At 39.5% G+C, this 25,175-nt stretch overlaps 1 protein-coding gene across 3 annotated transcripts in view; it reads left to right on the top strand.

The window, feature by feature from the left end:
- Positions 1–25,175, top strand: part of PDLIM2 (PDZ and LIM domain 2) — a 3,176,635-nt gene that overhangs the window by 868,154 nt on the left and 2,283,306 nt on the right. For all 3 annotated transcript variants that reach the window (XM_044082921.1, XM_044082925.1, XM_044082922.1), the window contains one exon: positions 1,598–1,749. In XM_044082921.1, the coding sequence (XP_043938856.1) occupies positions 1,598–1,749 (152 nt within the window). The remainder of the gene's footprint in view (positions 1–1,597; positions 1,750–25,175) is intronic.

Genomic DNA, 25,175 nt, shown 5'->3' on the forward strand with positions numbered 1-25,175 from the left:
GTTATGTTCTTACCTTAATGATGTGTTTAAAAGTAGTAGTTCCATCTTCAGTGGTATTCCCATCAGCCATCTTCTTGTCTGGGGTGATTTTGATCTTAATTGACTTTGTTTCTCTCGTTTCATTTTTTCCTGTGCATGTTAATGATGTTAGTGAAGAACTGGAGACTCCAAAAAGAGACATGTATAAACTGGAAGCAGAAATGTACCTAATGAGCTGGAAAAGTTCTATCCGTCATGCAGCCCTAATGTGTGGGGTGGACAGTTCTGTTTACTACCAAATATGGATCTTCTACCTAAAGATTTGTCATTACAGTTAAGTATATAACTTTTGCTTACATTAAAGTCTTATGAGCAGTACAGTACGTGTCTAGTTCCTGGTTAAGCCACCATTTTGTAGCTGAGGTGCATCTGTTTGTTTTGAGCTCTGTTCTATATGTATCAACTCCGGAGTTTAATGCAGTGCTTATGGTAATGTTTTGAAATTTGTGGATCAGGTTGCTGCAGAACATTATTCAACATTATTGTATGCAGGACATTGCCCTGCCCTCCTGCTCATCACTTGTCTGTATGCAAGCGGTCTATCACTGAGTATGAGGCCCAGTTAAGGAGCCCTGGATGGAATAAATGTTGCAATATGCATGTATTCAGAGACAGAGCAGTGTTCTCTTGTGCATGTGATGCACTGCAAGGGCTGCACAGGCTTTACTGATATAGGAGTGGCATTTTATGAGCCTGTCTGATGGCTCAGGACCATGTATCTGAAGGAGGTTAGCTCAACAGCTTTAGATTATATTGTAAGGCAGACTCCCGTGTCTCTTAGGATGTGAAGTTCAAAATAAAATTTCTTGTCAGTTGATATGTGGTGAGAGATGCTTGTATCAGTATAGATCAGCTTATGGTGAGAAAAGCAGGAAACCCTCTTCCTTTGTGTGAGTGACACATCTGACTGTGAAGTAGCTTCAGAGAAATGTTTGATTCATGACCCATGGGTTTTTCAAGGCAGTGACGGTACTTACTGCACACAGCTAGGGGTAACTCATGACCTGTGGGTTATTCAAGGGACTGATAATACTTAACTCTACAAAGTTGGAGTGACTCATGACCTGTGGGCTATTCAAGGTAATAACAGTAGTTACTGCACACAGCTAGTGGTGACTTTTATGACCGGTAGTGACAGTACTTACTGCACTTGGCTATGGGTGACTCATGACCGGCAGTGACAGTACTTACTGCGCACAGCTAGGGGTGTTTGCAAGATCTCAGGTTTAGATTGTTGACATGGTGAGGTAATTGCAGGAACTATGCATTTTGATCAGTGTTTTTTTTTTTTTTGAGCAATTCATACAGATTGATAGATAGCCAAGCTCAGAATTCTGCAGGCTAGCAAAAGCAGTTAATGCAAAATTAATTAGCTTTGCAGTCCTGTTTTTAACATCTTCTATCTCAAGCCACTGTTTTAATATCTAAATTGTTGTTTTTGTTAATCTGACTAGCACATGGGCATAACGTTATTTGATGATTACCAGTGGTTGCTGCTGTCAGGTGTGCTCTGAAATGGAACTGTATTGAGTGCATTTTTCTTCTTCTCCCCCACCAGGTGAATGAGGGTAGCAAAGCAGAAAAGGCAGACCTCCGCTGTGGTGATGTCATCCTGGCCATCAATGAGAGTAGCACAGAGGAGATGTTGAATGCAGAAGCACAGAACCTAATCAAAACAAGCCCCTCTAAACTTCAGCTGATTGTCCAAAGGTAGGGCATTCACCTCGGCACTAATGAAGTGAATTGGCTAGGGAAAAGTTCTCTTTCTTCACTGCCAACATTTCAAGTTTGTTTTTTTTTATTGTAAATGTTACAGTAAATTTATTTGTGTTAAGGTTGTTTGACTTGCTATGGTATTGTAAAACAATTATTTATGACAGAATGGTACATTTCTTAAGTGCACACTTCATTTCATATTGTGTACTGTACCTTTCACTCACCTGGTGTGTCTGGTGACCTCAGAGCATTGTAACAAACCCTGTAATTTATGGACTCTCCTGAGTCATCCATTTGTTCCTTTTTAGCTACATTTTCTGTGTCTAAACTAGGATCCCTCAGGTTCAGCTGCTGTTTTTGACAGTAACTTTGCTGATGTAGTTGGCCTAATATCTGTTGCCTTTAGTGTCAAATATATATATTTTTTTATTTGAAGCCGTTATTAATAAAACTCACATGCAAAGCCATGGAAAGACGTATCATGGAACTAATCAAGCAGGACATAGGGAACCTCAAAGCACTGGGCCTGTCTCCGTTTGGATTTGTCAAGGGCAGGACATTCGTACTCAACCTGGTATGTTTTTTTGAAAAGGTCACCAAAGCAATGGATGTTGGCAAAATGGTACACACCTCATACCTCAACCTGGACAAAACTCTTGACACAATTCCCGACTCAGGCATAGTAGAAAAGCTAAATAAACCCCTGTGTCACCCGCTGGATTGTCAGCTGTTCACAGATAGGACACAGGGTATCAAAATAGGGAAGTTAGCTCCACACAGAGACCAGTCACCAGGGGAGTCCCCTGGGGTTCTGTGCTGGGACCTCTCCTGTTTGGCATATACTTTTTTTGAAGTAAAAGGCAATAACAGAGGGCTCTGACTGACTATGTTTGGAGCAGTCACTGAATCCCCAGATGACTTAGCCATCCTGCAGGAAGGTTTGTCTGAAATAAATAACTGGTGCTAAAAACATGGACTGAAACTAAATGCCAAAATATGCATTGTTATATCCTCTGTTTGAGGGAACTTCTGCATTAGTCCAATTGTTCGGTATTTAGTAACTTATGTGGACAGTGACCTATCTTTTGACCAATATGTATTTTAAGAAAATTCTTCTATAGTGCACAGTTTATAAACCAGTGGATTGTGTCTAGATCTAGAGATGTCATTGCCTCACTTTCATCAGCCCTCATTAGGCCAGTTATTGAATGTAATGCCCCCTTTGCCATGTATCTGTCCAGAAACATACAACAACTGGAGCGCCCATTGAGATACCTTATTAAAAGGATACAAGGCCTAAACAACATGTCCAACATGGATCGACTCAAAACTCTGTCACTTTACTTGATATCCTGCAGACTGCTAAGAGGTGCCATGCATCTGGCATACAAGGCATTCTCTGACCAATACTGATGGATTTACTTTACATTAACAATTCAAATGGCATCTAAAATACTCAGTCTAGGGATCTAAACCTCTTCTGCAACATCAGCAAAACAGTTTAGAAGGAAAGGTACATCTCGCAGAGGATACTCTTGTTCTGGAACAGACTCCCCATCCACATAAAACAAAGATCATCACGGTCCTTATTCAAGTGCAACTTGGATCTGTAGATGGGAAAAAGAAAATTTATCTCAGGACTACCCACTGTGCTACTGATAGACAGAGGCAGCTCCTAAATGCTTTATCTCATGCATGGGTCCCCTCATATTATCTGTGGTATGATCCCAGTTATTATTATTTGGGGTAAGTTATAATTATTCCCCATGGGATGGCTCAAGGCCAACCTGTAACGAAATGGGATAGATTAATTCCAGCACAAAATAGGAAACTGGCTAGGCTTAAAATGGTCCACAAGGGCAGCTAGCCTAGTACTTACCTGTGAACCTGTAACCTATAAAACTAATCCTGGGGCTGTAAGAATTAGGCTTCATTTATATGATCATTTATAATAGTGAATAGTCTGTGCTTCATGGTAGCCATTGACAAGATTAGCATTGAATTGTGTTGGTGCTGGGTTTAGGTTAATTTACTTGCTTGCTCTAAAACTTTAATTTTGGGGCATGAGTGGTCTTTGTGTAAGTTGTTTTCAGCAAGTTGAGCCTTCAAAGATTTTTTTTCATTTACACGCATAAAGTAGTTTGCTATACAGATTCTTTTAGGAAGATATTACTATTACAGCCCCAACCAAGTGTTTTGAAGTAGTTTATATTATTTGTTGGATGTACTTGGAAAACATTGAAGTACAGAAATCTTGAATGGGTAAACATTGATCCCGAAAGATTGAAAGCCAAAACACCAAAAAAAAAAAAAAAACAAACACTTGTTTTTTGGGGGGGGGGCAAGCCCCAATTCCCACTGCACCCCCACATCCCCTGTTATATATACCTACTGCTAGATTGTTCTGCAGTGGAGAAAGAGTAAATTCCCCAAACCCCACCTTTCACAATCGTGCACAGGCTTAACATCGGCAGAAGTGATAGAAAGAGTTTTGATCACTTCTGCTGGCATAAAAAAAATGTTCGACATTACAAATGTTGAATTATTTGCAGTGTTTCCCCTTTGTGTAAAGTCTATCTATAGAGTCTCAAAAAGAAGTCTGTAACCTAGAAACTATGTATTTTTTCTGGTGGCTAAGGGATATGAAAAATTAGTAATTAATACTACTGAGCAAAGTATTTATGAACATAATTATTTCATAAAATTCCTGAGTTCCCAGGTAAGAGGTTTTAGACAAATGGACTAAGGGTACCATCTGTAAGGGCATCATTGTAATCACTGGTGTTTTTCCCTTTCTGGAGTGGTAGCTTCAGCGAAGGACTTTGGTATGAAAGACTTTGAGAACTAGGGTGATGTGATGGTATGTTGGCAGTTATGAGTGTGCTGTTTGTGTGTACCTAGGTTTTTCTATATGGAAGGTGGCTGTGGTTTGCCAAGGGTTGAAGAAAAGGCTATATTACTGGAGACCAGGGTTTGACTGTTGGATGTAGGTGCTGCAGAAGCCAGCTGGAGTGTTACAGAAGTAGGTAGCCAATGCCACACTGCCAGCTTGCCATTTGTAGGTTGGCAGTTACAGTGATATCTTGCAGCTTGTATAGCACCTGACACATGGCCAGGCTCCAAATCTTAATTCAATAAGGCACGGTACATTTCAAGGAGAAAAATGCAGTCTAGCAGGGAAGCAGGTACATGGAATTATGGAATGTTCCTGCTGCAAAAGGTGTACTACTGTAGAGGTCATCAGATGATGAGAGACTAAGGCAGAAAAAGTCAAGCTTGCATGAATGACATCTGCTCATCCTTCTTACATTGTTCCTTGCCTCTTCAAGCAGTGTCTAGTATTGTTTGAGAAGTTGAAAGGATGACTGACAGGAGGGTTGCAGGCTAAATGGCCTGGCAGAGAGCTGGGATAAGAGAGAAATTCACTGAATGGTTCTTTTGTAGAGATTTACAATATATCATTTACTACTTCTGAACACTGAGCCTGCTTCTGCGAGTAACGAGCACTTGTATTTCATGTTATGTTTATTTTAAATACTCCATGAATGAGGAGGAAACCATCACACAGTGTCATTTTTCAAGGGTGATGTCAGTTACAGGAATGAATAATGTCAGTTATAGGAATGAAACCACAAGACTGAAGATGTGTAGCATAATGCGAAGCACACCATGTCATTCGTAATGTAAAACACATTGTGCCATGCATTCATATTGTGTGAAGTGACATTTATAAGTTTAGCATAATGCAGTGCAAGTAAAGCACCTGGTATGCATGCAGTATGCTGGAGCCCACTGGTATATGGAGAGGGTCAAGGATGCTGGAGGCCCACAGGTATATGGAGAGAGTCAGCAGCTAGACTGATGACTGTTAATCCAGTTCTAATTTGTTTACAGAGAGAAGGTAAGGGATATACGGGTCTGTAGAACAACATCTTTCCAACACTAGAAAACAAGGTATAGGAGAAAGGCATGAATCTGCTACTCAGCGGTCGTAAATGGAGTGGTTGATTGCAGAGTAAAACAGGATGATACATATCGTTATAGGTTAAGCCTGTTGTTCAGACCTAGGTACTCAAAGTTTTGAATTAAGGACTCTAGGTAGATTAGCAGGTTCAGAAATCCATTCTGGTTCCTTGAAATATTTGTTTGTGTGAGCTTTGCCTGATGCAATTCATGACTTAAACATACTTACACTTAACCTTAGAAGTATATGTAATAAAATAGCCCCACTGCATGCCTGGATTGATCAAAATAAACCTGACATACTAGCCCTTACTGAAACATGGCTACATCCCAGTGTAAAAGGATCAGAAATAATACCGCCAAACTTTGCAATAACCAGAAGAAATAGATCTAAAAAAAGGGGAGGGCTAGCACTTCTATATCCCTCTACACTCAACATCACACCCAGTACCAGTAATGTAACCATCCTTTCCAGTGCTGAGGTACTAATCTCCTTTTTGAACCTTAATATATCAAAAATAATTTGGATAATAGTAATATATATCCCACCAGGTAACAATATACTAGTGTTGGAAAATATTATATCCTGGACATCCCAAATGGTAAACCTTGAAACAATGATCTTAGGAGATGTAAATATAGATTGGCAAACCATAGCTTTCAACTCTCCCACAAATAGTATAAATCTGTATGTTTTTTCCCAGCTTATCAATGATCCAACAAGATACAGCAAAGATCTTGTCTGCCAATACACCCTGGACTGGATCCTAGTATCCCACCCTGCCAATTACCTCTCTTCTGGTACACTGCCTAGTTCCTTGAGTGATCATCTACTAGCTTACTCCCTTACAACAAACTCCCAGCAACTAAGAGTACACACTATAAAATCAGTTAGGAACAACTAATTTTTGTTAGCATAAATTCAACAATCTCCTACAGGACGTAGATTGGACACCCCTTAAACAACTACCCCTTAATGCTGCTGTACTATACTTTAATAACACCCTCCTTCACATACTTAATACACCAGCTCCCATTCGTATGAAAAGAATCAAAAAGAACCCAGCACCATGGCTCTCTAAGGAATGTGAACACCTGATGAAGCACCATGACTCTCTAAGGAATGTGAACACCTGATGAAGCAAAGGGACTGAGCCTGGTCAACCTGGAAACAAAACAAAAAGGAACAAAATCATGTTCATTTCAAAACACTACGTAGCAAAGTGATAAAACTAATCAACAGCGATAAGAAGTCATATTATTCCCAGCTTTAATTCCAGCATAAAATCAACCTCAGTAAATTTTGGTACTCCATATCTTCTCTACTTAACCCTAGAAGAAATAGAGAGTACACCCTGATTGCATGGATCAAGCAATCCCAAATAAAATCAAGACCCTTTCCACCAAAGGCAAGCGCCCGATCTGGTGGACCCCAGCCATAAACAAACTTTACAACAAGAGGAGAAAGCTACTACAAGATAGAGCAAAATCCCTAAAAGGGAAGACATCTCTGATCAATACTAGTAAAAAACTACGATCACTCATAAAATCATCCAAGGCCAACTTTGAGAGAAAAATCACCAAGGACTCAAAAGACAATCATAAGGCCTTCTTTAGCTATGTTAGAAATCTGGGTGGAAACTCCCAGATATGCTCAGAATTAGTCCAAAATGATACAAAAATCACTGAACCCACAGACATTGCAAACATACTGGCAGACAGGTTCAGTGAAAATTTCTCCCCCCCCCCCCAAAAGGAGAAATATCTATCCCAGCAGAGTGTAGCCTCCCAATCATCTCAAATGCCCAGGTGAGAGCTGCTCTCTCTAAAGCTAAAAACACAGCATCAATGGGACCGGATGGTGTCCCCGGCTGTGTGCTACACAAACTCAATGAGGAACTAAACCCACACATAAGGCTGCTGTTTAATCTTAGGCTTACCACAGGATACGTACCCAAAGAGTGGCGTACGGCAACTGTGGTCCCACTCCACAAAGGCGATGCTTCTACAGACCCTGGTAATTACCGCCGCATAAGCTTAACAAACCTGGTTCGCAAAGCTATGGAGAGGATCATAATGGAACTCATAAATAAAGACATAGGGGACCTACAGACATTGGATCCTACCCAATTCGGCTTTGTCAAGGGCAGATCATGCCTCTTGAACTTGGTCGACTTTTTTGAAACAGTCACCAAGGCCATTGATGAGGGTAAGGCAGTTCACACAGCCTACCTTGACCTTGCAAAAGCTTTCAACACAATACCCCACTCGGGTATCATAGAAAAGCTCACCAGCTTAAATGTAAACCCATATGTCACAAGATGGGTTGCAAACTGGCTCAAGGACAGAACCCACAGGGTTAGAGTTGCTGGTGCCATGTCAGACTCCAAGCCGGTCACAAGCGGTGTCCCACAGGGCTCAGTCCTGGGCCCCCTCTTGTTCGGAATCTACTTTTCAGAAGTGCAGGCAAACATAGGAGGATTGTGGCTGACAAAGTTTGCAGATGACTGCAAACTGGCCATAGTTGAAAATCCATCAGACACAGATATCCTTCAGAGAGGTCTCATAGAAACGGATAACTGGTGCCAGAGCCATGGCCTTGAGCTAAACGCCAAAAAATGTATAGTCATACCCTTTGGTAAAAACAAGGTAACCCCAAGTTACCACATAGGTGGCAATCCATTAAGCACAGAAGAGGTTATCAGGGACCTGGGGACCCAAGTTGACAGTAACCTTTCTTTTGACACTCACATTGCCAAAGTGGTTAGGAGGACCTTCTGCATTGCCCACCTGATTATGAAGGGATTCACATCCAGATCAAGGGAGGTCATTGTTCCCCTGTACTCTTCACTTATCAGACCAATGATTGAGTACAATGCCCCATTCGAATGTATCTTACCCGACACCTGCAGCAATTGGAAAGACCCCAAAAGTTCCTCACCAAAAGGATAAAGGGGCTCAAAAATATGCCATATGCTGCCCGACTGAAGAAACTCCAGCTCTATTCAGTCGCATACCGTCTGCTCAGAGGTGACCTGTGCCTGACATACAAGGCCATGTCCAACCCGGAATTAATGGACATGCTCCACCTCAAAAATCCAAATCCACCAGAGCCACAAGAGCAAGAGACTTAAACCTCAACACGGATATAAATAGGACGTGCTGGAGGGACAGATTCATCACTCAGAGACTCCCTATGCTGTGGAACAGAATCCCGGTCCATGTGAGACAGAGCACCTCACTGGCTCTGTTCAAGAGGAATCTTGACCAGTGGATGGGAGATCGTAGGTTTACCCCGGGGATCATCTCTGTATCACTGCTGGACAGAGGCACAGCAAACTAATGGGTATAGTATTCTTCAACCTAAGGGGTGGTGAAAGCCACACAACTCTGGCTAGGCTTATAAATCCCCTAGGGCAGATAGCCTAGTATGAACCTATGAACCTGATACCTCTCCATCACAAATAGCCGAAAACTTTAACAAGCACTTCATAAAATCAATTTCAGACTTACTAACTAATACCCCTAATGCTGGAACCCTCCACCCTTCAAACTATTCAGACACCAACCCCAGGCCATCAACTTCTACCCCTGTCATTACTAACCCTCATACTCAGCAAATGTCATACAAACCCCATTTTCATTTCAGCCCATACCCACTGACACCATTAAGAAATTGCTACAAAATCTAAAACCCTGCTCTACTTCAGCTGACAATCTCCCCCCATACTACTTCAAACTGGCTGCTAACTCAGTTGCCTACCCAATCAGTATCCTTATAAATAGGTCTTTATCCGAATCAGAAGTACCTACCATACGGAAACAGTCTACATCATGCCCATCCACAAAGGAGGCAACTCTTTTGATCCATCCAGTTTCCTTCCTATATCCATCTTGTCACCCATATCCAAAATTCTCAAGAGAGGTATCCATCAGCAGGTAATGCAATATCTATTGCAAAACAATCTTTTAACTCATTCACTCCGGAGCAGCTCAGAAAAAGCTGCCTGCTTAATTCCACCATGGGAACAACAGTGCAGCCTGAGCTCATTTTCAGAAAAAACATTTGTAATACCATACAGAAAACAAATGTTCATAATGCTTTAACTATAAGAGCTAGACTAAAAATGTAAACGTGAACGTTGTTCAGCAGACACTGACCTTTCCAACAGTGTAAATGTTGATAGTGCATATCAAAGTCATTATAAAATATCTGGCAAGGAATGTTGATATTGTGCATATTTTTTTGCCTTTTTGCAAAAGCAAAGCACAACATCTCTGTCAATGTACCATGTAGACCCATACAATTTGTATTTAATTTGTTAGCATGAATATCAGCTTTAAAATGATACCTTAACCATTACTGTGTGATGCTCCTTTATGGAGATATTCACATAAATATGATTAATATAATATTTCTCATAATTGATAAATAAACAAAGCATAATATCTCATCACCTGTAACAGACAGAGCCTACATATCAGTGTAGAAGTTGTGCGTCTGAATGTCAGCTTCAAAATGATGCATCATTTGTGTGATCACCATGCTCCCTTGCAAAGATATGGGCATAATAATGAGAAGTATTGGAAATGTATAATTTTCATAACCGTACAAGGCTAAACAAACTGTGATATCTGTACATGTGTATAGTGCACAGACACAGTTCTTTTGCCATGTTGTAAGGAGCAACACTGTCTTCAAAATGAGGTATTACTTGGCACACTGACATGCTCCCTTGCAAAGTTATTTACCAAAATATGAAAAAAATCATAATTTCCATAACCTAACTCCAAAACAAACTTTGATATCTGCACATGTACAACATGCAGGCACAATTCTTTTACCATGTTGGAATCAGCAATACTGTCTTCAAAATGAGGTATTACTTGGCACATTCAGATGCTCCCTTGCAAAGTTATTTACCAAAATATGAAAAAAATCATACTTTCCATAACCTAAGTCCGAAACAAACTTTGAAATCTGTACATTTGTACAGCATACAGGGACAGTTCTTTTACCATGTTGGAACTATCAATACTGTCCTCAAAATGATGTATTACTTAGCACATTCAGATGCTCCCTTGCAAAGTTATTTACCAAAATATGAAAAAATCATAATTTCCATAACCTAAGTCTGAAACAAACTTTGATATCTGCATGTGTACAACATACAGGCACAGTTCTTTGGGTCTATATTATAAGATCGACGTTTGAAAACATCAAACAACATATGGTCTACACCATATAGTTGATGTCTTCAAACATCGACCTTATAAAAAGACAGAAAAAAAAAAAATGTACTCTGCACCCCCACAACCCCCGCTATTTAAATATACCAACTCCGAGACTACACTACATTGCAGTAAACGGGAATCTCCCCTTACGAAGATTTTTGTTTACATGCCCGAGTTTCTGGGCATTCGATATTCTCGTGTCGACAATGTCCGATTCGACATTGTCTACTTTCGAGAATATAATATAGACCCAATTCTTTTACCATGTTGGAACCAGCAGTACTGTCTTTAAAATGAGGTATTACTTAGCACACTCAGATTCTCCCTTGCAAAGTTATTTACCAAAATATGAAAAAAAATCATAATTTCCATAACCATATAACCAAATAACTTACTAATACATGTTAGTGTGGAGTGCAGCGGCATTCATTATCATTCAGTAGAAATACTATATCATTATAATACAGTCAAAATAGTATAACACTTGGATGTTACTGAGCCCTTCCTTCTACCACCTAATTTCCACCCATGACTAATAAAGCATGGAAACATGACATGCCCAAGTACTGAGTATAAGCAGAAGTACAGTAATAGAAGCAGAAATGTCAATCTTATCTGGCTCATCCATGTAAAAATTAGTCACAAAAGTAATAATTCCAGTTATCCATCTGACCATTACTCTGGTGACAATAAGACCCATCAGTTTTCCTCAATCCAGTATGTGCATATTGTTAACAGATAATAAATTATTCTCGAAAGCTGGTTACATAAAAAAAATTATAATAACCATCACTGAAACCTGAGCTATAGATTACGTATACTTGTTACACCATATCTGTAGTATGACCTTCAGCAGTCTGGCCATGTATGCACAAGCACTTCCCTGGTACACAAATTATTTGCCCTACCAACATCTTCATTACTACATGTTATACACATGTCCCTAAATGATGCATTCACCCAAATGACCCCTTCAGGAAAATGTTGAGATACACACAATCACCAACATTTTATATATATATATATATATATATATATATATATATATATATATATATGTGTGTGTGTGTGTGTGTGTGTGTGTGTGTGTGTGAACAATGTATGTGCAAGTACATTTTATATATATATATATATATATATATATATATATATATATATATATATATATATATATATATATATATATATATATATATAGCCATATACACACATGCACAGATTTTATGTATATATATATATATATATATATATATATATATAGGAAGAAAAAAAATCAGGGGGTTAGGAGGGTAGGCAGTTGATGAAGAATGAGGCGGGGTTGCTTGCAATGACTCCAAGCAGAGAAAAAAACACAACCTGGCTTTTGCAGTCAAAGTGATAATGACTTCTACTTATGTGAATAACAGTGACAGCAGCTGAGACTTTCCCAGAAAAGTGATAATGACTCACTGCTATATTGTAACTGCACATATTGATAATGTGATAATGACCTTCCTTTCATTACTGCAAAGGTATGCATGCTGAGACATAGGTGATAATTGCTGCGCATAACCTGAGTAGGCATTCAGTCAAATAATATAACACTTAGACATTACTGAGCCCTTCCTCCCACCTCAATTCCACACATGACTGATAAACCCAGGAGAAATGCATAAATAATATGGTAGCTCCATGCTGTCAGTAGTCCAGTAGTGATAACCTTTATCTCACTCAGGCAACTACTGAGTATAATCATAATAATAATAATAATAAGACAAGCAGAAATGTCAAAATTATCTGGTTGATCCATTTAAAAGTATTAATTCAGGTTATCTCACCTAACCATCCCTCTGGTTACAATAACAGTCAGAAGTTAAAAAGGCAGAAATATTGTCAAAAATATCCAACAGTGCCAACATTTCAAGGCCATTTCAAAACAAACCATTTCCAAATCGATTGCACATTGCATCCATTCCTGATACAAGCACCATGGAAAACCAACCCCTCAGGGGGTCAGAACACATTCCACTAGGGCTACATCTACCTCTACAGCAGGGGACATACTGGAAGCTGCTACTTGGAGTTCTGTACACACCTTCACCAAGCATTACCACCTGCCTATCTTTTCCAAATCCAGGGCAGGATTTGCTACAGCAGTCTTGCAATGCCTACTAGCCAACCCTAACACTTCTTGACTGCCTCCATCCTTCTTCAGCTTTGGGAATTAACCCAAGTGTGATGACTGCAACAGTGAAACACGAAGAACATAGTACAGTTGTGTACACTTACCATAAATGTAGATGTTTGAGTGTATTCACTGTTGCAGTCCTGGTTTCCCTCCCTCCAGCCTCCTTGTTTTCTCTATTTCTTTAGCTCTCCTCTCTATGGCTATTCCTACTGGTATTGGTATTTACTTTTTACTGGTGGTGTTTCCACACCATAGCCTAACTTCCTGTTTGGGGGGGTCCTGACATTTGGGGCAAGAAAAACTGATGTAATGGCATCAGCTGCCTGTTTTTATACCCCTGACGAAAGAAAGAAAGAAGATCTGAAAGAAGCGACAGCATCCGACACAGATATACTAAGTCTCTGGTATTCGGGCTGACTGAGGGCATCCTGCAGGCAGATAACCCAAGTGTGATGACTGTAATAGTGAATACACTCGAACATCTACATTTATGGTAAGTGTACACAACTGTACTTTTGGTTGATTGTGGTAATGAGGTTGAGGTCTCTGGAGCGTGTGGTACAGAGGGATTGGGATTTCTTTAGATGTAGCATTTCTAACAGAGCTGGGTCAGACATGGCTTTGTAAGTCAAGCGGGGATCACCTCTTAGTAGATGATATCAGACAGAGAATAGCTGGAGCTTTTTGAGTCTGCCCATGTAGGACATGTTTTAATGGCCTAGGATCCTCTTCGTGAGGTAGTTTTGTGGCCTTTCCAGCTGATGCATGTGTCTAGTGAGGTACATGCTAAATGGGGCATTATACTTGATGATTGGCCTAATGAGGGAAGAGTAGAGAGTGATGATGACCTGTTTTTTCCTTCCTCTTTCTTGTCAAGCACATGTCCGTCAGCACTGAAGGCTTTGTCCCTTGGAAAGGCTAGCTCAACCTAGTGTGTCACAGCAGACTTCCACACATGCTGGTACTTTTGTGCAAGTAATAACATTAATTTCACTGAGCCAAACACTGAGTATAATCATAAACAGAAATGACAAAATCAGAAAATGTAAATGTAAGTATGTAAAGGACCTGGTTGATCCATGTCAAAATTAACTACAACTGCCATAGACTGTATAAGCCATGTAAAACATCTTTAAAATACTTGACAATAACTTCAGGCTCTTAAAATAGCTTTTCTTTTACAAAAAGCAAAAGTTGGGCACTGAAAAAAAGAAGATAAAGGAAGTGGTAATTTATCAGAGCATGTTTTTCTTTGCAGATTTCCAGTTGGAGTGTTCAGGCACTAAATTCATAAAACACTCCTCAGCGTGACTATCCTCTTCCCAGCAGAGCTTTCTATGTTCAAGATCACAACCAGAATCACATTCCTCTTATTTAACAATTTTGAGGAAGGCAAATAATTTCCTGTTCCACACTTAAGATAATAACCAAAACTAAAATGCTGTAGAGCAAATGTGGAAATCATAAACTGTTCAGACCACTCCGGTAACCAGAAATGTAAAGAAAAAAGCATTCCTTTTCAGTTATTAAAAATTAAGTGCTTTCATTCCATAACCCGGAACTTCATCAGAATAAAACTCCCTATGTATCACTTCCTTATAAAGGTTAAATTTAAAGAAACGTTTGTAACATTTCCTAGTATGTACAACCACCAAATGAAGGCATTCACCCCAGTGATCCCTTCAATATAATGTATGCACAAGCACCAGAATGAAAGATTTCCGCAAAACAACCGTTGAGTAACATTTCCTGGTATGTACAAGCACCAAATGAAACATTCAGAAATGAACCCCTAATGTGCAGGTGGAAAACTGCTGCACATTACCTGTTGAGTAGTTGTATCTTTCGGCTTTTCCCAGTTAGGGGTCGCCACAGTGGAACTCCGGTCTGCTAATGATTGGCAGTAGATTTTTACGTACCGAGTTGCCAGCCCTGACACACAACCTTCAACGAAGGTATGCCCATTCACGCATGTCTCCACACATAAGACGCTTTAGCTGAGAATCGAACAGGACAACGTCTTACTGTGAAGTGACAACGCTACAGCAGCACCACCACCGCAGTTCTATTAGCTGTTGAGTAGACATTCACTATATTCCTGACGCAAGTATAATATATGACTGAGTCATTACCATCTATAAGGACAAAGACCAGAGTAATTCAGTCAAAGTAGTACAGCAGTTATATCTTACTGAGCAATGGATATACCATGGAACACAGTGAAAACAGTCAAAACGTGGAGAGAATATGGGACAACATGACGAATGTGGGGTTAAACCAAAGTACCCAAAGGAAACCCACGCAAGTACAGGAAGGACATGCAAGTTCCACACAGAAGGTACCCTAGCTGAGAATCAAACTTAAAAAAGTATTGAGAAGCAGCAACAAATGATGAGTGAGAAAGTAAAGTTAAAATGTGAAATATATAAGAAGTATGTGCAGAAAAATATAAAAGTTCTCAGACAGAAAAGGAACATGATGACAAGAAAGAAACTGAAACATTATAACAACAATGGGAGAGCAAAAGATCAAGATCCATATTTACACCCCCTACAAAAATCAACTAAACATGTTTGTGGAGGCCTTCTTTAGAACCCAGGAAAAGATGCCTGCTGTCTGTACTCTTCCTATTTACAGAGCAGATCGAGCCTAAATTCAGTCCTGACTTTTTCTGAAGCATTGTCCATGTTCTACTCAGCAGCACCCATGATGCCAGCACAGGTCCTGAGGATGTGCAGATTACAATACTGGCAGAGCTGTCAGCATCAAAACTGTGAGGTCCTGACCTCTGGCCCACAGTCTCTACCTTCAAAAACACTGACGTCAACCTGGCTGCTGGTGCTGACAGCTTAGAAGAGGTTATCAGCATCAATAATGTTAAGCCTGCACTTATTTCTTTTGATTTGGGAGTTTTACAGCACCACATGCTAAGACTTTACTTCAGCATAAGTTTTATGGCAGCGAGTATCCGATTTTGCAGTAGTATGGTCCAACAGTGGGCCTTGGTAGTGTTTTAGCTTTGCCCCTGTTCATTGAGCAAAGAAGTTGAGAGCTGTGGCTGAGATGCTATGCAGCAGGTCCTAAATGTTATGCAATTGCCGTAATGTTCAATGTACGTAAAAACACTGGTGCAATCCAGTGTTCTCCATTATCGTACAAAAGGGCAACCCAAGAGGTCCTCCCAGTAGAAAAGATTAGGATAGCATTATTTTATTTTTGGTACACAAAAAAATAAAGAACCTTAAACCCATATTGGATTTGAGCAGCTAAATGAGTTTATCCCAAAAAAATTTTAGCGACAGCCATACTGCAGACTGTCCTTCTTGGTTTGCTACAGGGAGATGAGATGTTCTGTGAGCTTTCAAGATGCCTACCTCCATTTAAACAATTGATAAAGGGCTAGAAGGTTCCTATTCTTCTGGGAAGGAGCCAGACATTATCAATTCAGGACTCTGACATTTGGCCTCAGTTCAGCCCACAGGGTGCTCAGCAAATATATGTTTACATCTGCAGGGAATAACAGGCTATAAAGAGTGGAGATGTTGCTCTATCATATCAAATGATTCCTACCTGCTCTTGTGATGGTTATCTGCTTAGAAGTTTGTACTTAACCCATTTAGGCCTTGAAGGATCACAGCAAACACTGCAACATTCTAGTTGGTGCAATCTCAGTTACAGACTTCCACAGATTGAACACTAAACACTCTCTTATGCAGGGTTCATCTAGAAGGTCAGCTGGTCTTGGACAAGATTATTCATTACAGTACATGATGTCTCAAATCCTTCGCCTGCGTTATGCCATAACCCATATTTGAATAAGGACATTGGGATTGATGAAAGCATTGGTGTTCCTTTTGCAAGGTATTATAAGAGAGTTCTTCAATGAACAACGAGAGTTCAGTGATTTCAGCTCATAGATATGATGTCTATTTATGTGAAACCAGACATGGCATGCAGACCACATCTCATTTGTGGCTGATACTCCAAACCTTATGCCAGGCCATCCTTACCAAACTTCTACCCCTTTAGTGGCTGCCGCTGTGAACATCTGTACCATAGGAAGAGGTTGTATTGTCAAAGACAGACTATCCAAGGAGTATGATTATAGTTAGCGGCCAGTTGCATATTAGTGAACTGGAAATGAGCACAATCTTCTTTGCACTTCAGGAGTCTCTGACCCCAGGCTACATTAGTTATCCACACAGAAAACATTACAGTGATTTTGGTATATCAACAAGGAGGAGTGAAACAACTTATAATACCTCTCACAGAAAGCAAGGAAGGGTGTGAGAATGGGTATGTCAACAAGCATCTTTAGGAGTGCATACATCATTCCTGGAGAAGCCAGTGCTTTAGCCCATCTGTTTATTTCATGTGATAGCACTTTCTACATGATTCCAAACTGTGTCCAACTGAAAAAACCCAGAACACTTTACCCCATCCTTCTTGGGTAAATAGAGTCTACATCTAGGTGTGTGTGTGTGTGAATGGGGGCATAGGCTCCTCACTACAGGAAAATAAGAAAAAAGAAAAGAGCAAAGCACTTAAACAGCTAAAAAGATTCCTGTAATACTGTGGGCACTGCTGACAATCTACCTACCGAGCACATCCCTCAACCTCTAAGTGCAAGACATCTGGACAAAGCCAACAAAAGCATGGGGACAGAAATCCCAAAATCAGGAGCAAGCTTTAAAATGTTACTCTTATAAAGTGCAAAGCAGGCTTTGCATTACCATCTACTTACTGAAGGGTTTGAAGTCAGAAACTCATATATGTATCATTATTTACTGTTTTCAATCCACAATGATTTGTCAGAAAAAAACAAATTTTATGAGGAATAGACCAAATGTCTATACGTCACCTAGGCTCAAATCTTAATAACAATTAAAAAATATGTAGGAAAATCATACTGGCACAGCTCTCAACATCTTAGAACAAGAAGTTTGGACAGAGCCTACATAATGAGGGACAAAGGGCCAAAACTAGGGACAGATTTAGATATTGCTCTTACAAACATTGAAAGTTGCTACAATAATGATTTTTGTTAACATGCATTTTCTGAATGATATGAAGTTGAAATTCAAATGCATGCATTATTTCGTGACTTCAGACCTCAGAGGTTTGCCAGAAAATTACAAATTTTATGAGGACTGACAAAAAATATATATGAGGCAAAAATCTGGACAGTTGAGAGCTATGTATACTGGGCATTAAAGAGTTTCCGCATCTAAACAATGCTTCCTTACAGCTAGCTTTATGCAGCTCTCGACACTTGCCTACTGGCTACTGATGCCTTTTGACTTAAATGCTTGCTCCTTCCTTGCAAAATTACGATTGTTGATCATTTTTGTCCTTTCTCTCAGTAAACTCCTGACTGATTACAGAAAGTAAATGGCTCTAGATGTTGTAGTTAATGGCCTGTTATTTTTCTGAAAATGCATTTAGTGCAAATCCCATTATTTTATCAACAAGCTAGTTGAACGAGGCCAATGTTAAAAAGTAGCAACAACAGTAATAAAAATTAAATAAAAGTGAGTCCCCAAATTCTTGACTTTGATCTGGAGTCTTGAGCTCACACACTGTCATTCATCGGCACCTAGTAATAAAAAGTTCTGTTGCTCTTTTCTTAAAAAAGTGGACAGAAGTTTAACCAACCGTATTTCCATGCTCACGGTACCCGCAAATTCCAGTGATTCTAATCATCGAGCGCCCGATGTGTGCTGCATTCCACGCATAATTTACAATCGCACATTTTTAAAATTCAGATTGCATTCCCCTGCAAAATGTAACTTTATTTGAGCGTTTTTAATGTGACTCAAGCAAGAAGACAAGAATGATCATGTTTGGTCGCTTAAATCAACATTTTTTTAAACAATGTGTAGTCTAATGACACTCTGTATACGCTTATTTGCAAACAACGTGTAGTCTGACACTGTATATCAATGAATTTATTGTTTACAAAAAATATACTGCAAATTAAGTACGGATTAAAAATTAAACAGCTCTGGGACACGCCAGTCTACCGTGATAATTTCCTGCAGCATCTGCAATAGCTGCTGTACACTTCATGTACAACTAGCATGCGGATTTATCAATGGCAAATAGCAAAGACTGCAGAAGAATATTAAAAAGTACACAGCTTAACTGCCATCCTTTGCCCTACAAGATGATACAGTAAACCTGCGCCCAATTATGCATTTAATTGCTTCTGCATATATTTACAGGCTATTTTTTATTTCCTTCGTTAGATAAAAATAATACATTTTGTGAGTAGATTCTGCTGCAGGAGTACAGTAAAATCAGTACACATTATAACTGAGAAGTAAATACAATACTATCTCACCTTCAGCCAAACTGTTCTCGGAATTCAAACTACAACCCTCCAGACAGTAAATACAGTCACTCCTTGTCTTTCCTCTGATTGGCCAGGCACTGTGAAGTTGGTAGACAGAAAAACAAAATCTAAACTCTTTTCTTTCCCTTCCCTGACTCCCACTTGCAAGAACACAATAGTAGCAGACACAGCAACAAAACCCAGCTAAAACAGCAACACAAAAAAACTGGACCCAACAACTTTAGAGCCCATTAATGATTAAAGAAGATTACCGGCATCTCATACAACAGACGCAACTACGATATAACCGGAAACAGCATTTCAAAAAGTTATTGATTTATAAGCACATTCAAGAGGGCTACTATATCAGTCACAACTGTGTTTAATGGAATAAAACAGCCCAATACAGCTACAGTTTGTAGAAAATAAGAAATGAAGTCCCAAACTGTGTCCTGCCCCCCATACATTCAGTATCGGTAACCCTTTGCATTTCCATGACATCCGTACAGTTTTTGCCTGCTGCCCACCTCCACCTTGCAACAAAAATCAGGTAATTCTCCGAAAAGTCAAATATAAGCATCAGGTAACTCCACACTGAAACGTAAGTTGAGAAAGTACCTGAAAAAGTTCAGATACTTTTTCAACTTATTTTTAGAGTGGAGTTACAATATATCTGTAAAGTTAGATGCACTTGTGGAAGGGACTCGGGTGTAACTGCATACAGTTACTACCTTCTCACATCGCGCTCGGATGTAAGCACAGAGGCGCTGTGAGAAGGTACTCGGGGTTAATGAGTTAACCAAAACCTAGCATGGCTTCTGACCTAGCCATAGCACAGCTACAGCCCTATTATCTTTTACAGATACCGTGAACAAGGCCAGAGATGCAGGATGCTATACAGCCTTGGTATTCCTTGATCTCTCTAAGGCCTTTGACACAGTGTCTCACCCATTACTTTTGAACACACTGTCTAACTTAGGCTTCTCACATAACACATAAAATGGTTTCAGAGCTACCTCAAGGATCGTAAACAAGTAGTGAAATGGTCCAACAAACTCTCACCCTTTCTCCACAACCCTACTGGAGTCCCCCAGGGCTCCATCCTAGGAGCCCTACTCTTCAACATTTTCACAAACAACCTTCACACTGCCTCTCACCCTGGGACCCTCATTCAATACGCTGATGATTCCACCATAATCTGCAGTGCTCAATCACTATCAGAACTACTCTCAAAAACTCAACAGTCCTTTACAGCAGTTGAATCCTGGCTAAGAAATGCCAAAATCTTTCTTAATACAAAGAAGACAAAACTAGTACTCTTTCATCCCAAAAACACCTCCCTTGTCACTGATCATTTCAACATCCTTGCATCTGACAACACTGCCATAGAAGTAGTGCAGGAAACCAAAGATTTTCTTTTACTGCAGCAACCAAAACTACCCTTGCAAAAACATTTTTACTTCCCTCTCTTCTTTACGGCGCCCCTATCTTAACTAACTTACAAAATTCTACCGTAAGCAAGTTGGAACAGTGCTGCAACAAAGTTGCAAAGTTTGCCACAAACTCTAAATATCACATACACCACTGTAAATCACTCCTAGAATTAAACTGGCTTGAACTACCCAACCAGCTTGCCTTTATTCAGCTATCCACCTTGCACAACGTTATTTTCAAGCCTACTGCCTGACCTGCACTAGCCAGTCTAGTCGCACCTTACACACCAAATCGATCCCTACGATCAGAAGACAAAAATCTCTTAGCTATCTCAAAACCCTCACGAAAACCTGGTCACTCTCTGTATTCATACTCTGTCTCTGTACGTTGGAATTCACTAGCTCTAGCTACCAGGTTTATTCCTGGCCTAACCCATTTCAAAGCCTCTAAAAAATCATCTCAAAAATACATGGCTCTGCTCCTGCATAAAGCCTGCCTAATGCTCAGATCTTCCTCTTCTCTCACATTTCAATCCCCACACAGACTGCAAGATCCTAAAGCTCTTCTAACTCCTTCTCTGCTTCTGTACCATGTTCTTAAGCTGCTGCTCAGGCTTTTATTGCTTCTGTCCTTCTTATAGGTTCATAGGTTGGTACTAGGCTTTCGGCCCTAGGGCCTATACAAGCCTAGCCATAACAATCCCTTGGATATTCCTTCCCACAATATTTACTTCCCTGGACCCCTGTCTAGCAGGGTGACTGATGTGATCCTCGGGGTGAATTTCCTCTCTCCCATCCAATCGTCAAGGTTCCTTTTGAAGAGGGCCAAGGAGGCACTGTGCTTGACAATAAGGGCAGTCTATTCCAGAGCTCTGAGGGATTGGGATTTCTTTAAGTGGAGCATGTCCAACAGCTCAGGGTTTGACATGGCCTTGTATGTTAAGCAGAGATCGCGTCTGAGTAGACGATATGCCACAGAGTATAGCTAGAGTTTTTTTAGATGGTCAGCATAGGGCATCTGCTTTAGGCCTGTAATTCTTAACTCTCTCTTGCTATATGTCTGCATCACTAACTTTCTGGCTGCTATTTCTACATCATGTATGATGAGAGTGACTATTATCGTCTGTAATGTTTTAACTGTATAGAACTGTTTAGATGTGTAGTAATATATTACAACATCCTGTAGCAGTTTGTTCTTTCAACTTACTTTTTGTATAGTATTTCTAATGTAATCTTTATTGTATTGGATTATACTGTATTTGTACTGTACTGTATGTGGAGCTTTTCTCCCCGGGCCTCTGCTGAAATCGGGTTCTGTAGACCCAGTCAGACCACCCCGGTAAACAAATATCAAGTAAACAAAAAATAAATAAATGTTGTAGGGAGCTTTAAGGTTAGTTATTTGGAAGAGTGTAATTAATTAGTTTGTGTGTGTGTTATCCACTCTTGGAAACCAGCTGTTCATGTTTATCTCATTAGAACTATGTAGTTCATGATTACCATAACGCAGTATGGAGTCATATCATATTAACTAACTTGTTACACTTTCCGAATTGAATTAGCCAAAAGACAAGGCCCATATGCAAGACACCCAGAGTCAAAAAGCTTAATTAAAGTAAACAAGTAATGTACTGCACTTCTTCACATAAATTCCTGTAAAATATGTGCATAATTTATTTATGTTTTGATTGATTGCTTTTGTTTACTAGGAAAGTCTGACTGGGCACAAGTCCCATTTTTAGTGGTGGCCCTGGGGAGAAGTGCTTCATTTCACAGAACGAGTAGAAGGCAGTTACACAAGATTTACGTATAAATGTGCACACATACATACATACGTAGACTAGCAATGATATGACAGTTAAAAATAGTAAATGAATAGTAAATGAGCATACATAGAACTGTAATGATATGATAGTTACATGAATAATACAGTACAATATTAGCTAATATCAACTTGTAAGAGTCTAGATACCTTCAAATGGAATCAGATGAAAATGGATATTGAGTAAGAGACAGTGAAGTAGTTATAGGATGAAGATGGTTACAGTTTCTGAAGGGGTACTGAGGAGGCCCAGGTAAAAGGGAGCTTGAGATAGTGGAGAGGGATATATGATAGTCAGATAGTTAGAGATTGTGAAGAAGTAGCTGTATTATGGCCATTTATGTAAAAAGAGTGGAAAGAATAAAGGTTTGGAGATTATCCAGGAACATCACATGTACAGAACTTACAACTGAATAGGTAAGACTTGAGTTTTAAATTATTTTAGGTAGTGTCCTTGTCATATTGCTAATGAGATAGAGTTCCAGGATTTAGCAAGAAGGCAGGAAAGTAGTTCTCTTCCAGCACAAATTTTGGGTTTGGATACATGTAACAGATGTTTGTCGGATGAACGTATTGGCATGGAAGGGTTATATATTTGTATAAGGTTGAACATAGATGGACAGTTATTAGGTTTATACACAATATTATGGATTTGTTGAAGTTGTGAGTAGGTTAGAAATGTGGGGATTCCAGCCAGTGTAATGTCCTTAGGCAGCACAGTGGTGGGTTCTATTTTGAAGGTTGGCAGTGAATTGTGCTATTTTGTAGTAACATTGCTTAAGTTTGTTTAGCAATGTCACTTGGATGTTAAGGATGGAAACAGAAAACATCAGAGTACTCAAGTGGAGAGAAGAGGCAATTTGCTTTCTTACAGTCTCTGAGAGGAAGGGTTTGGCTGTATAGAGAGAAAATGTACTTTTTGATTTAAATTTTTCATTATATTTTGGATGTGTGTGTCAGAGTTTAGGTTCTCATTTACACACAGATGCAAAATAGTTTAGTGTATATGACAAGTTCCATTTTTGTTTTGTTGGAGGGTAACTAAGAAGGAGGTTTTGTTGATTGTGTTCTGTTTGGGAGAGTAATTAGGATTAGTTTGGATTTACGTGGGTAATAGCTTGACAGATATCAACCAAGTTTCTATAGAGGAGGAAGACTCTTGGATAAGTTTTTGTAATTCGTTGATGTTTTTTGCAATACACATAACTGTGGAGTCATCTGCGTACTGTACTGTGGATGCAGTTTTACGAGCTTTATGTAGGTCATTGATGATGATGTTAAAGACAATGGGTCTCAAGATTGATTCTTGTAGTACACCAGCTGGGACAGTGAAGAAAGATGAAATGTCTTTTTGCCACTTGACAGCTTGACCTCTATTTTGAAACCATGATATAGCTGTGATATAGATTCCTAGGTTATAAAGTCTGTGTACAAGAAAAGAGTGACAGAATGTGTCAAAGGCCTTGGGAACATCAAGGAAGAGGGCAGGCACTAGGTTTCCATCATTCCTATTTGTGTTTACTGTATTGGTGAAACTAAGTAAAGCGGTATAGGTACTGTGTTGAGGGCAGAAGCCATGCTGAGCTGAAGAGTGGGGGTTACTTGTGTGAGGTAATGTAAGAGTTGTGACGATGCATTTTTCAAGTATTTTTGATAGAGGGGAGAGGATAGCAATGAGCATGTAGTTGGCAAGTTCAGTTGAATGCCCTCCTTTGTGGAGAGGAAGAATGTGTTTTTTTCTAGTGAGTAGGGACATATTCTTTACTGATGGAACAGTTTATTAGAATTGAAATGGGTAGTCTATTGCTTCTGCAGCCATCTTAAGGTATTCACCAGGTAGGTTGTTTAGTGCTAAGATGGTGGTTTTCAATTTAAGTAATTTTTTATGTAAGTAGTAGGAACTGGTTGGAAGGAGAGGTTATGAAGAGGAATGGTTGGTGGTGCTGTTGCCTGGTTGTTGCAATTAAGGAAGTTTTGAAGCAGTGACAAGATTTGAATGAAATTAAAGTTGAAAGCATCAGCACAGTTGGTAGAGTTGTTGTTACTGTTAAGTGTAGGAGATGGTCAAATGATCTGGTTGGGATAGAGTAGCTGGTTTGTAGAGGACCAGAATGCTTTGGGATTTTTGTTGTTTTTATGTTGCAGGTCATTGTAATATGTTTTGTTTATGCAACTTAATTAGATTTTTAATTTGTTTTTTGAGTTCTCTGAATTTTTGGAGATTTGTTAGTGTTTCATTGGATAGCCATGTATTTCAGGCTGTATCTCTAAGTCTCATAAGGAGTTTTGTATTTCAAGACAACCAGAAGGCAAGTTTGGCCCTAACTCTTTTTTATTTCTGAGTGGAGCAAGTGTTCAAGAAAGTAGAATTAAAAAGAGCTATTGCATCATCTAGTGTAATGTATTTTAGAGCATTCCAGTTATGTAGTTCTATGTAGGAGATAAAGGAATCTTTATTGAAATGTG

The sequence above is a fragment of the Protopterus annectens genome, chromosome 9.part0, assembly GCF_019279795.1.
Source record: "Protopterus annectens isolate FY-2018-M chromosome 9.part0, PAN1.0, whole genome shotgun sequence".
Classification (NCBI taxonomy): Eukaryota; Metazoa; Chordata; order Ceratodontiformes; family Protopteridae; genus Protopterus; species Protopterus annectens.